This window comes from Lissotriton helveticus, chromosome 12 (genome assembly GCF_964261635.1).
Source record: "Lissotriton helveticus chromosome 12, aLisHel1.1, whole genome shotgun sequence".
NCBI lineage: Eukaryota > Metazoa > Chordata > Amphibia > Caudata > Salamandridae > Lissotriton > Lissotriton helveticus.
In genome coordinates, this window is record NC_136073.1 from 213,286,778 (window position 1) to 213,301,424 (window position 14,647).

The following is a 14,647-nucleotide window of genomic DNA, read 5'->3' on the forward strand; positions in this document are numbered from 1 at the left end:
ATACTGTTTTTGGGCGGGTTGGGCTAGTTGAAAGGCTAGTCTGAAGGCATAGTGGCCTTTGATCATGCATAAACCGCATCACTTGTCAAAGATTTCTGGCCTGATGGAGTGATGACGAGACGAGCTCTATCCACAGAAAACCTTACTTCCAATTTTCGCTGAATGTTAAAGACATGGTGAGAAAACCAGGAATGTCTACCTGCTTCAAGGGGCATTTCAATCAGACTTTTTTAAATGAGACATTTACGTTCAGCGTGTTTCCTGGTTCATGAGACAATGGCTTACTTGCCAGACCTCTGGCATTTTGGCAGGGTTTCCTGACTATTTTGTTTTTTTCTCAGCCACTTCGCCAAGATACTGAGCCTCCTTAGTCTTTAGAAAATAGGTTGTCCCACATCCAAATCCAAATATTATGTATTTTGCTATGATCCAGCCAGCCTGTACCCGACCAAAAGTGACCTCTATCCTTCTCTGGAGACATGAGGCTGATTCAGTCTTCCCCGGAATACCAGAGAGAGGGCTTTTATTGATAATTTGTGAATGTGTTCCAAGCTGAGGTCAGAAACCTTTGGAGAAAGGTGGAGTCCAATTCTCATTCACTACACCTCATGATATGTGCACAATCGGTCCTGCCAGTATAAACTGAGACTTGCAGAGAATCTACATGTACAAGCCTCCTGGGGTCTTAATGCACTGTACTCATTCACTGTGTTCTTTGTCACAAACATCCTTAACACTCACAAGCTGGACCACAAGATAAGGTATGGCACAAACGCATTCTGAGAGCTGAAGCTTTTGCATCATTTCTATAATGGCTCATTGTGGCGCCTGTTATTGGCGTACCTGGATGGGTTTTCTTTACGTTCCGTAAAGTGCTTTTCTTCTCTTAAAGCAGACCTGCCATTAGGTTTTCATTGATCCAGATCTAAAGACTGTTTAGCTTTGGTATTGACCAGTCATTTTACAAATACCTTTTACAAAATTGGATGCCCTTCTAGATCTGAACTGTTTTTGGAAGTAGAAACAATTCAATAAAAAAATAGATGCCGGAGTTACTTATTTTGTAATTGTTCTTTATAGGCCTATGTATCTGAAGCATTACCGGAGGCGATGATTATCCGATTATTCAATGGAATAAGAAGAACGAATACTGAGATCAAAAGCGGTGCTATCAGTGAAGAGTTTACGAAAGAGCAGTTGAATGTCTACACGTCAGATTTGTACAGAGGGCATGTTGACCAAAGGGGTAGGGCTCTCCTCCAAATAATAGCTATCACAGAAGATAACCAAGTCCAGGGATCCCAAGTCCAACAGGTATGCATGGTGACCATGATATTATCTTGTCTTTGGTGTCATCCCCCCCCTTCCGTTGCAAGACATGCGTTTATGTTTATTTGTTGCTGTTTACTTATTATTCTACGAAGTTGATAACCACAAAGTGTCTGCTTGACAAGTGCTATCTTCAGAACAATGTAACCATCAAGGAAGTTAAAAGAAATCTATTGCAAAATATAAAGTGGTACCATTGTTGGATGAAAAAAATAAATACTCTGTAACTCCCGAAAATTGAAATAAAGCGAATAGTGGCATGTTGGATTTAAACCCTTTAGTATAATTTAATCTGGTTTGCTTTTTCCTTTTTTTATTACATGTGTTTTCCTGTTACCCACACTTTAAGTTCCATCAACGTAACATATCCTGTGATATGCTTTCCATGCTGATATCTCACTGTGTGTTCATGAGACTGTAGTTATTTAGAATCATTGGTTTTGGGAAAGAGCAACCCTATGTTTGCTTGCCTTCTGTAACAAATGATCAGCAAGTCCAGTGGTTGTGTGGAGGTGTGTGAGACCAAGGGATGGCAGTAGGAGCATTAGTGTGCCTCTTCCCACATTGAGTGACAGCTGTCTCAAGTGCTTGACCTCAGCCGCCAGCTCATTGGTACAGAGGGATATCGACCGAAAACAATTGCACACTATTATTCTGTGGGTCATTTTAAGGTTATGGGATTGTTAGAATGCCCCTGTATGTGAATGGCTGTCAGAATTGCGAGTGGAGGAATGTACGATGATTGAGAGCCATGTCTTCCGACAACTCCCTAAGTGAGTACCGCCAGCATAGAATGGGTTACATTTTGCATAGTAGTCTCCCGAAGAGTATTTATAGCTACGGAACACGTTTAAAGAGGTCTGGTAAAAACCCCAAAATAATTAAGCAAGAGGGTTAAAAAAGATTTAATCAAAGTTCCATTTGTAATTAAATCTCTGTATAATATAATTTTCCAGATACATCTAAATGAATTACAATGCTAGAAATGAGCAGTACAACCTGTGTTCATTTGACAATTGCACATAAAAAAGTAACATACCTAAATTCAACCATATTGGTAGAGCAAATGACAGTAAAATGATTTTTGATTTCAAGGACATAGGTTGTGTTTATGATATTGGGCAGGTTTTCTGCTTACATGTTATAAGACTGAATGTCTAGTGCTGGGTCAAGCAATGAAAACCCCTTATTATTCAGTATTCAACCCCTCATTTTACCTCTTTGCAGTTGCCTCTTGGATGAGTGACAATGCTTGGCAGCTGAACTTGATCCCTAGTCCAATAGTTGGTGCCCCTCAGACTTAGCTGCCGAGCTACCCACCCCCCCCACCACCACCACCACCATCCCCCAACCAGCTTGTTCCTATGGAAAGAATTGTGTGGTTTTTTTCACAATAAAATGTTATTGTCAACATCCGTAGCAAGCCTGGCATAACCAGACCATCCAGTATCACAATTTACAGAGTAGCAATAATGATGTTGACTTTTTGATTGCAGAATAACAATTGAAAATGAAATACAATCAAGCACATTTCTCCAACAGTGAACTACAGTGTCATATATCTGAGATAAAATGCAATGCATTTTTTTCAGCCACCCAAATCGCAACGTTCTACATTTACAGCTATGTTGCTCTCCCAGCACTACCTCCCCCACCCCACTAATCCAGTGATACAGTTGGAATAGGCTCCAGATACAGACCCGTAGGATCTGCCCACCTCCTCCAAATCTTGAGATGTTTCTGGGGGCACCCTCTCGCTTTATAAATTGGGAATTCCAACCCCATGCAAAAATCTAGGCCCTTTTTCCATATCCCTACCCGGGATGTGGAGGCATTTTCCTGTGCTTTTGCTATGTCTCCTTTTGCCAACGTAAAGCCCAGGAGAAATAAGTGTCACTTATATATGCTGCCCCCAATACCATCAGTAATGTGGAGCAAGACTAGCCGCGGTGAATAGGGGATGTCCCAGCCGAAACTTCTGACAGACAAGGGATTACTCCCTGCCAGAACCTAGGGAGTGCAGAATGTATAAGGGTGCCATCTATAGCTTGGCAGCGCAGGCAAAAGGGAGATTCAATCAGCCCAGCACGCCAGATCCTATATCTAGTGTAGTAGACCATGTGAAGGTATTTGAATTGTATGAATCGTAGTTTTGCTGCAATGGCCGTGCCACGTGGGGACTCCAATGCCTCCGCCCAATCTTCGTTGTCCAGGGGACCCAGATCTTCCTGCCAGGCAGCGCATGTTTTGCTAAGTGTAGGGGGGCTATTTGTCACTAGTGTTTGATAGATCTTGGTGATCTTATGTTCCCTGAATTCCCCCATAAACACTTTAGCTTCTATAGGATTGAAATCGGGTATTACTTCCTGGTGAGCAATATATGGGAAAAATGCATGGCGGAATTGGAGGTAGTTATAAAATTGTGTCCGGGGCATTTCATATTCTTGCTGGAGTTCCTGAAAGGACTTTAGGATCAGACTATGAAGAACGTCCCCTACCGTAGATATACCAATAGCCTCCCAGCCGGAAAAAACAGAGAGCCCAGACAGCTGAGGCAGAAAACCATTGTGCCAAAGGGGCGTTTCTTTCGTCAGCCTACGCCACCACCCCATGTAATGTAGTGACTGTCTACAGATAGGGAAAATCGTGGCCGTCGCCGGCGGCAGCACCTTCAAGGTCAAGCGTGCATATAGTATAATGTGCAATTGCATATTGCCCATCAGCCAGTGTTCAACTGCATAAGCGGGGTTGCATCTGTCTCCATACCTCCAGTCATTAAAGATAAGAAGGTGCGAGGCTGCATAATATGTCTGAACATCTGGCGTTGCTATGCCTCTGCAATACGTGCCTCTGCATGTTTTTAATGCCACCCAGGCCGAGCTTCCACCCCAGAGAAAGAGTCTAAGAGTATCATTTAGTTGATTGAACCAGGTGGGTGATATTAGGTATGGGTGATTTTGCAGTTGGTATAGTAGCCTGGGCAGGGAGACCATCTTGAAGATGGCGGATCTGCCAAACAGGGAGAGTGGTCGATGTGACCGAGAACGGGTCTGCGCCTTAATTTGTACGTATAACAGGGCCAAATTCCTTTCCCAGGACATGGACTGGGAGGACGACAAGTATACCCCCAGATGCTTAAATCCGTCCCGGACCACAGTCACCTCATCTGTCCACTTGCTCATGTGACAACCGCCCCACATGGGCCACAGATATGATTTTCGGGCATTCATATACAACCCTGACGTCTCACCAAAGATCTGCATTATCCTAAGCAGTCGTGGCCTGACCGGTCTGGATGCATGAGGAAAAACGCATACAGAGCTATGCGGTAGGAGACTTCTCTTGACCACTCGAAGCCCAGAATTTGCGCATCTATGTGCACCCAAGCCGCGATTGGCTCCATGGCCAAAGCAAAGAGGTAGGTAGAGAAGGGGCACCCCTGACGAGTACCCCGCCCAGTGGAGAAGGCCTGAGACATAGAGTCGGCAATATGGACTGATGCAGTAATGTCAGTATATAGAAGTTGAATGTATGTCAACATACAAACAAAGAGCTATGACTGCACACCCATTGCAATGTATATCACTCCAACATGGTATTGGAAAAATACTGTTCACAGTCTGACTCGAAATAATATTAGGCATATGAGGATAGTGCCATAAGTTGAATGGTATACAGAGCATTAAAATAGTCCACAAACGTCATCCATTTATATCTCTTTTATTAATGTCTTATAGATTCCCAGCACACGATTTAGCCTAAATCGTGTGCTGGGAATCTATAAGAAATTGATAAAAGACATATCAATGAATGACGTTTGTGGACTATTTTAATGCTCTGTATACCATTAAACTTATGGCACTATCCTCATATGCCTAATATCATTTTGAGTCTCATAACGTGCTAATAGCACCTTTATGTAGTAGGTGTTTGCTGTTACTTGAGCACCCCTCTCAAATATATAGTAACCTAATTAATCACGCTCATTACTGTAAGACATATTTTCATTTTTCTCTTTTTTGATGTGCGGTTCTTCCCTTTCAGGGAACACTACTACCTATTAGTCTGTTTAGAAGTTGAATGTGTTTAAGGAGGGGGACTGAAGTTCAACCGACTCGAGAGTGCATAGAGGTAGGTCCAGCTAAGAGAGTGTAATGCCCTGTCAATGTAGGCCAATAGGAGCGCAGCTGGCTCCGCTAGGCTGTCCGCCGTCCCAATAGCAATGTGTGCACGACAGATATTATGTCTTGTGGCCTGGCTTGGCATGAAGCCCGCCTGATCGGGATGGATCAGATCTGTGATGTATGGTGCAATGTGATTGGCGTTGACTTGAGCAAGAAGCTTCGCTTCCACATTGAGGAGTGAGATTGGACGATATGAAGTGTGATGCTCGGGGGGTCTACCCGGTTTTTGAAACACTACTATTTCGGCAGGACGCCAATCTCTTAGAAGGTGTTGCTTGTCTAGCACGGCTTTAAGTGCCACTAGTTATGGGATCATCAGTAGGGATTGGTATTGCTTGTGAAATTCACACAGGAAGACATTTGGGCCTGGTGCTTTACCAGGGCGCATCTGAGTGTGCCCCCCTGGAGTTCCTCAATCGTAATGGGGGCCTCCAATTCCTGTCTCACAGAGTCTGCCAGGGCACGTGGAGGTATATCATCTATATATTTATGAACAAGATGAGAGGGAATGGTCTCTCTGGGGCCTTATAAATCCTCATTGTAACCTGCAAAACTTGCTGCCATTTGTAACGGGTCAGTGAGTATCTCCACCGTAGGTGCACTAACCCCTGGGCAGAGCGCCTATTGGCAGAGGCAGTGCAACAGTGCACTATACTTATCTCCGCACTGCTATATTCTGCTATGGGAGGTCATTGTCGCTTCGTCCATCAATTCACTGGCATACACATGTTGCACAATCAATCAATTGTAAAGCGCACTACATACCCGCGAGGGTCTCAAGGCGCAGTGGGGGCGCTACTGATAGAACAGCCAGGTCTTGAGTATCCTCCTGAAGGTCAGCAGGTTTTGGGTCTGTCGTAGGCTCAGTGGGAGGGTGTTCCATGTCTTGGCGGCGAGGTGGGAGAAGGATCTCCCAAAAGTGGTTGTTCTTCGGATGAGTGGGACGGTGGTGAGTGAGAGTTCGGCGGAGCGGAGCTGGCGGTAGGGGATGTAAAAGGAGAGCCGTCTGTTGAGGTAGGCTGGGTCGGTCTTGTGGAGTGCCTTGTGTGCCTGGGTGAGAAGCTTGAAGGATATCCTCTTGTTGACGGGGAGCCAGTGGAGTTTTCTCAGGTGGGGGGTGATGTGGCCGTGGCGTGGTACGTCGAGGATCAGTCGTGCCGAGGCATTTTGGATGCGTTGTAGTCGTTTGAGCTTGGTCGGGGCTTCCACATAGAGGGCTTTTCCGTAGTCGAGTCAGCTGCTGATAGAGGGCCTGGGTGACTGTCTTTCTTGTATCTGTCGTGATCCATCTGTAGATCTTGCGGAGCATGCGGAGAGTGTTGAAGCAGGAGGAGGAGACGGCGTTGACTTGCTTGGTCATTGAGAGCGTTGAGTCGAGGATGATTCCCAGGTTGCGTGCGTGGTCGGTGGGTGTCGGGACTGCCCCCAGTGCCATTGGCCACCAGGCGTCGTCCCAGGCTGAAAGGTTGGAGCCGAGGATTAGGACCTCCGTCTTGTCAGAGTTCAGCTTCAGACGGCTGGTCTTCATCCAGTCGGCTACGACCTTCATTACTTCATGGAGGTTGGCTTTGGCTGTGATGGGGTCCTTGGTGAGGGAGAGGATCAGCTGAGTGTCGTCGGCGTAGTAGATTATGTTGAAGTCGTGCTGTTGGGCTTTGTGTGCGAGCGGGGCCATGTAAATGTTGAACAGCGTCGGGCTGAGGGAGGATCCCTGGGGTACGCCGCAGATGATCTCGGAGGCTTTGGAACAGAATGGGGGAGGCGAGCGCTCTGGGTTCTGCCGGAGAGGAAGGATGTGGTACAATCCAGAGCCTTGTCTCGGATCCCTGCGGCATGGAGGTGTGTGCGTAGTGTGCGGTGGCAGATGGTGTCGAAGGCGGCAGAGAGGTCTTGGAGGATGAGTGCTGCAGTCTCGCGGTTGTCCAGAAGGGTCCTGATGTCATCGGTGGCGGCGATGAGGGCAGTCTCGGTGCTGTGGTTGCTGCGGAATCCTGACTGGGAAGGGTCCCGGATTCTGTTTTCTTCGAGGTATCAGGTTAGCTGTCTGTTGACGGTTTTCTCAATGACCTTGGCCGGGAAGGGGAGCAGAGAGATGGGCCAGAAGTTCATGAGGTCTCTTGGGTCTGCCTTGTTTTTTTTTAGTAGGGCATTGATCTCGGCATGTTTCCAGATCTCTGGGAAGGTCGCGGTCTCGAGGGAGAGATTGATGACTTTGCGCAGGTGGCGTGCGATGGGGCTGCTTGCTCTGTTGAAGACGTGGTGCGGGAATGGGTCCAACGGAGAGCCGGAGTGGATTGAGCGCATGGTCTTGATGGTGTTATCAACGCTCACGCTGGCCCAGGCTAGCAGGGGTTGTGGTCGATTGTGTATGGAGGGTCTGTTGTGTTGCTGTCTGTTGGGGCTGTCTGGGTGTTGAAGCTGTTGTGGATGTGTGCTATCTTGCGGTGGAAGAAGGTGGCGAGGGAGTCGCACAGGGCTTGCGACGGCGGGATGTCGTTGGTGTTGGAGCTGGGGTTGGAGAGTTCCTTCACGATGTTGACAAGCTCCTTGCTATTGTGTGCGCTGTTGTTGAGGCGGTCTTTGAAGGAGGTCCTCTTGGCCGCCCTGATGAGGTGGTGGTGGTTGCGGATGGCGTCCTTGTGTGCTGCGTGGCTGTCTGGAGTTTGTTCACTGTGCCATTTCCTCTCTAGTTTCCGGCAGACTTGCTTGGAGGCTAGGAGTTCTGGGGTGAACCAGCTGGCCCTCTTGCTGGTGTCTCTGTGGGTGGTTTCTTCAGCGCGGCGAGGGTGTTGGTGCAGTCCTCGATCCAGCGTCTGAGTGGGTGGGCTGAGAGCGAGGTTTGCGTGTAGTTGGTCTTCGGTGATTTTGCTCCAGCAGCGGCGGTGGAAATCTGTTGGGTGCAGTGGTGTGTGGTGAGTTTCTGGAAGGCAAAGTAGATGCAGCGGTGGTCGGTCCAGAGGAGTTCGGTGGTGTGGTTGATGGAGACATACGGGCTTGAGAAGACTGGGTCGAGCGTGTGGCTGGCGGAGTGGGTGGGCGTTGTGACGAGTTGCTTCAGTCCAAGGTTGGCGAGGTTATCGATCAGGGTTGTGGAGTTGTTGTCGTTGTTGTTCTCAAAATGAAAGTTCAGGTCTCCGAGGAGGATGTAGTCGGTGGAGGTCAGGGCGTGCGTGCTGATCAAGTCGGCGATGGAGTCGCTGAACTGGGGGCGGTGTCCGGGGGGTCGGTAGACGAGGGTGCCTCTGAGGCTGGAATTAGGGTCTGTGTGGATCTTGAAATGCATGTGTTCGGCGGTGCTGAGCGTGTCATCGGTGCTAGTCAAGACCCTGATGCTGTTCTTGTGGACAATGGCGATTCCTCCTCCGACTCCGTTGGAGCGGTCTCCGCGCGTGCTCTTGTAGCCGTATGGGATGGCTATGGCGATGTCGGGTGTGGAGGAGTCGTTAAACCAGGTCTCTGTCAGGAAGGCGACGTCCAGGGATGTTGTGTCGAGCAGGTCCCAGAGCTCGACGGCATGCTTGCGTGCGGAGCGGGTGTTCAGTAGTATGCATCGGAGGTGGTTGGGGTCTTTCTTGGTGGGTGGTTCGTCGGCTCTGAGGCTGGTGTAGCTGCAGTTCCGGCAGGTGAAGGAGCCGTGTGTGCGTTTCGGGGAGTCCTTGAAGCAGGTGTGGCTCCGTCCGGAGTTGAGAGCGTGCAGAGTGCTGGAGTCGTAGTGGCGGCGGTCGTCGTGGTGGGGGCCAGGGGTTCTGGCCCTGGGCGCGGTCCAGTCGCGGATGGGCGCAGACGGGCTTGCCTTAGGCGCACCTTCTGCACGCCAGCGGCGTGGCCGCGCAGCGGCTGGCATATATGGGTAGGTGGGAGGGAGGAGCAGCTGGGAAGCGGGGGCAGCGAATGGGCAGTGGGCAGTCAGAGGGTCTGGTACGCAGCGGCAAGGGCGGTGAGGGACAACGAAGGTAACAAGTGGCACAAAAGGCATAAGGGCACAAAAAAACGAGTGGAACAGAAGGCAAAAGGTGTACAGAAACTAGGGGAAAACGAGTGGCACAGAGGGCAGAAGGGCACAAAAAAAAGAGTGGAACGGAGGGCAGAAGGGCACATAAAAACGAGTGGGACGGAGGGCAGAAGGGCACAAAAAAACGAGTGGAACAGAAGGCAAAAGGGGCACAAAAACAAGGGAAAAACGAGTTACACGGAAGGCGGACGGGCACAAAAACCGAGTAGAACAGAAGGCAAATGGGGGACAAAAACAAGGGAAGAACGAGTGGCAAAGAAGGTAAAAAGGGCACAGAAATACCGGACAAACGAGTGGCACAGAGGCCAAAAGACAGAATACAGAAATACAGGGCAGCTAAGACCAGTAGGCAGAACGGGCAGAGAGGCACGGGGGCAGCAAGGGGAACAGAAGGGAAAACCGGGCAGAGACACGGGGGCATCGATGGGTACAGAAGGAAAGACCGGGCAGAGAGAGCACGGGGACAGCGAGGGGAACAGAGGGAAGAAAAAGGGGCACGGACCACGTACAGGCAGCGGGGGAAGACAGACAACAGCAGTCACAGACACAACAATGAAAATACAGGCAATACAATAAAAGCAATAAAGCGGAGGATAAACAAACATACCACTGGCCACCAGGGATGAGGCGCAGGTGGTAGTCCGCTGGTGGTGGAGGGCCTCGAACTTCCTCAGCAGCTGTCTACGCGCCTCCCTGCCATTGTCCCCTCTGCGCCTGAACTCCAGGTCTATAAGCTGGGCTTCCATCTGTATCAATTTCTCACAGCGCTGTTTACGCTGCGCCGTACAATATACAATATCCACCGCCGAAGTATTGGCTTCATGGGCGCCCATAGGGTCTCAGGAGACTCTACTGTGCGTGTGTTACGGGAGAAATAATCTGTGATTGCAGTGTGCATGTGCGTTCTGTAGTGTTCATCCTGTAAATGCCATGAAGACATTCGCCACCGGAAGGGGGGGGCGTTTGGAGCCGAGGCCCAAATCCAGCTGCATAGGGAAGTGGTCAGAGAGACCCCTGGGCAGGATCTCCGCCACCTTGAGTCTATGTATGTACGCTGCATACAGAAAGACATAGTCAATACGAGAGAAAGATCCGTGCGTGCTAGAGAAGTCTGTGTAGCCCCGGTCAGTTGGGTGTAGCCTCTGCCATGTATCAATCCAATCCATCCCCTGTACCAGGAGCTGCAACTTCGACCCGCGCGCTTCTGCTGTGTTCCCTGTACTGTGCCATCTATTTGCATGGAGGCTAATAATATCATTCCAATCACCCCCAACTATTGTCAGGCCCGAGGGAATTTCTGTCCACAACTTCAATAGGCACTCTGTTAGGTTCCATGTTAACGGCAGAGGGGCATACACACTGCCTAGAATAATCAGTTCTCCGTATAGAGTGCCAGTATCGATGTATCTACCCTGGGAATCAGACCATATTTTATCGTGTAGGAAGGAGACTCTATGGTGTATCATAACGACTAAGCCCTGGGAGCCCCTAGTGCATCCGGAATGGAAGGTCAGAACATACCCAAAACGCGCCAGGCACGGTGTTTTATTGCCTTGTAAGTGTGTCTTTTGCAGAAAGAAGACATCTGCCTCATAGCGCTTAGCCTGGCGCAATACTTACTCCGTCTTCACCTTATCCAGCACGCCCCAGACGTTTCAGCTGACGATTCACAGCCATCTATCATACAGCTTAGTCATGTCTAGTGAGGTAGTTGGCAGTGATGTAGGTAGATAGAAGACAGTGCATGGATGGCACACTGAATGGAGACAAGGCATGGAGATTGTGGAGAAATGACACCAAAAACATAAACAGGAACTTTCCCAAAACTCCACCCACCTCCCTCCCACCCTAAACCTTGAAGCATCTGTCGCAGCGTGATGTGTGTCCCAACACCAACGGGGGTCGGAAACTACCCTCTGCCAATGGATCCCAATAGAAGCCCCCTTGTACATACAAGAGTCTGCAGTGTCAAGGGGAAAGCATCAATACGTGTTGCCCATGTTGTAGATGCCATCTGCAGTATGGACAAAATGAACAAAGTCCGCAGGAGCTAGTATACTATCTTTCATATTGTGTTCTCTGTAGCTCGGATATTGGACTTGCTGCGAGTCTTGAAGCGTTTCTTGGATTGCAATCTGCTGTGCTGTTTGTGGTTGGCCTGGGAGAACCTGTTGCCTGGACCCCCGGACGACGAGTCTGAGTCTATTCTAGGAGGAGTATGCGAGTTGAGCTTAATGGCTTCATCTGTCCAGGTAAACACCTCTTCAGGCTAGTCAAAGGAGTGTGTCTGCGACTTATTGGTCACCTGCAGTTTGGCCAGGAACAGCACAGAGTACTGGATCTTTAAACTCCGCATTCAAACTTTACCCTGAGTAAAGGATTGTCAGCGCTGCTGGACTAGCCTCGTATAATCCGAAAATACCATTATAGGATATGAGGTATAGTGAAGGGTCTCCTTGAGCCTGGCTTGCTTCAGGATAGCATCTCTGTCCTTATAGTTTAAAAACCTCGTAATGATAGGTCTAGGGCGGGCACCGGGTGGTGGTTTCTGCAGCAGGACCCGAAGTGCACACACAATACAAAGCTGGGGGACAGAACACCATTGGGAGCCAGTCGCTCAGCCATTTAACGAGGAAAACCTCCATTTCGTTGATTTTGCAGCCTTCGGAAAACCGCGCAAAACAGGTTATTTCTACGTGCACGTCCCTCCGCGTCTTCCGCGCATGTCGCCACACCCTTTGTGATCATCTCCATTGTGGACACCTTCTTAGGAAGGGTAGTCCCCACATCTTCAACCGTAGATACCCTGGTTTCAGCTTTGGTTATGCGTTGCGGCGATCCTGCCTGAGCAACATGACATCCGAGCCAACTGCTCCAATCTTGGCCTCAAGCATGTCTCTAGACTGTGTTGTGGCCGCCAGTTTAGCTGCATTAACGGGCATGGGCAACATCGACCCACCAGGATTTGGATTTGGTGCCGGGGCTGCGGCACCAGTATATTTTTCTGGGGTGCTTTGCTTGGCCGTCATGCTGGAGAGCTTATCTTTGGTCATGCTGATAAAATTAATGTGGGAGTGATTCCTGCGGTACACTGAGTTGGAAATAGTATGATCGGGCCAGGGCAATGGCTCGTTACAGAGTAGACAGAAGTATGGCCACCTCAGATTACTCAGGGGCCATCGGCATTGGTGGGTGTGGGATTTGAGTTTAATATATAGGCGTGTGGGGAACAGGGACATAACTCTGGAGCCGGGTCAACCCGTGTACAGCCACAGCCGGATGCTCATATGTTGTCGCAAGTGGTGCTGAGATTAAGGCCACCGGCCACCATCACATATCCAGTCACAAATTTGGGGGGTATTGTATATCCGGAGACCAGCCTCTCGAATCATCCCTGGAGTACGTAATCGCCTCGCTATGGAGAAGGCCGAGGGCAGCGCACCCCCACCGGTCCCATTTCAGTGAACTGTATTGCACCAGACCTCCACCAGTGTCCACAGCCCCCGAAGTCCACTCCAGCCCATTGACTGCACTGTGGTACTGGCCGCACAGGCAGGGGGCCCAGCACGCGCAGACACCCGCACGTGGAGATTGCAGCCGGAGTTCCAGTCAGACCTTCCACACGGATGTACTCTGCTCCTTGCGACCCGGTATGGCCACCGGTGAAGAGGCGAGGAGCAGTATCCCCTATGGCACTACTTTTAGTCACCCACTGCCCAGACGATTCGGCGGACCCCACTTAATAGCGAAGGTGTATCTGCACATCTGAGCTCAATCAGGCCGCCCCTTTCACACTCCGATCCACACAGCCGACAACTTTGTTAGGCCCGCGCCCCGATAACCAATGCGCCTCGCGCTTGAAATGGCTGCCAAAGTAGAGGCGGGGGCAGGGGGCCATATCCCTTGCTGCAGCGGTCGGCACCACTTTGGCCGCCGGATAAATTGGCACGCTCTATTTAGTAGTGGGGGGCGGCCCGAGCACAAGCCTCCGCTCCGGCCTCTCTTTCCGCCTCATTGGGCCGTGCAGGCCAAGAGCCGGCTCCCCGCGGACCGATATGTCGCCGAACTGCATCACCAGCCGTATGTAGGGAGTATGGCAGTCCCTGCATCGCAGCTACTGATCAGCTCACCTCGGAGATATGTTGCGAGGCAGCCCGCTGCTGCCACAGATCATCGGATCTCCGCTATGGCTGCTCGTCCCACATTCTGGCACCGCCGCCCAGGCAACACCGGGGATCGCCAGGCCGTACCACGCCCCTGCTCCGGACGGCCCGATGAACGACTCCAAGACCACTTTTATGAAGCAGCAGGGCATAGGTGGCAGCTACAGTTGACAGAGGTACACATTTGGTGGCCGATACGGCAGGATAAATAGGGGATTTTTAAAGGAGCTTCTTTGCGGTGCGTCCACCATGTTGGACCGCCTGGCCACGCCGGAATTGTGTGATTTTTTTATGGACAATACTTTGTCCCATTGGTGACTAGTTAACAGGACCACATCCTTAATTTTCTATAACGTTTCTCAAAAAGTGGTCTTCTAGGGCACAATTCTTTCTAGGCTGGATTACTGCAGAGACCTCTACTTGTGCTACTTGCATTCCCCAAAGGGTTTGTTATTTAAATTTCAAGTGATCAGACCTGGCAGCATGCATTATGGCATGCTTTTTCATTTGTATGCACATTGTGTCTATCGTGGCCAATATCTTTTGACTGCTCATAAACAAAAGTATTCTTTTCAAGAAGTTGTGCATCACTGATTGCGCATTTTTCCGGCTCGCACCTGTCTATATACAATCAAAACTTCAACCCTATATGCTGTATTGACCTCTTTGAACTTCCCCCAGCAACCAGGCTCCTTGTCTCTTGTTACAAGAGGAAAATATCTGAAGGACTGTAAGAGATAGTACACACTTCCTCTTTAATTAAGACTAGAGACATATTATCACCCTCAGGAGATCTCTAGAGACTTTCACAAAAAAACGTAACTTTTAAGAATGGTGTATTCTCTAGTTGCAGGCCTTGATGTCAAACCACCCTTGCTTCAATACCGGCTCTTTATTACATTTTCAACATAATCATTAAGGTACTCTCATTATGTTTTATGTTGCAGAATGTCAACAAT

General features: G+C 49.5%; 1 protein-coding gene across 7 annotated transcripts in view; it reads left to right on the forward strand.

Moving 5' to 3' along the window:
- MEAK7 (MTOR associated protein MEAK7) overlaps positions 1-14,647 on the forward strand; it is a 254,710-nt gene that overhangs the window by 112,411 nt on the left and 127,652 nt on the right. For all 7 annotated transcript variants that reach the window (XR_013603851.1, XM_078671081.1, XM_078671083.1 and 4 more), the window contains one exon: positions 1,081-1,314. Coding sequence is in view for 6 of the 7 variants with exons in the window: in XM_078671081.1 (XP_078527207.1) it covers positions 1,081-1,314 (234 nt within the window). In the remaining variant the exon portion in view is untranslated. The remainder of the gene's footprint in view (positions 1-1,080; positions 1,315-14,647) is intronic.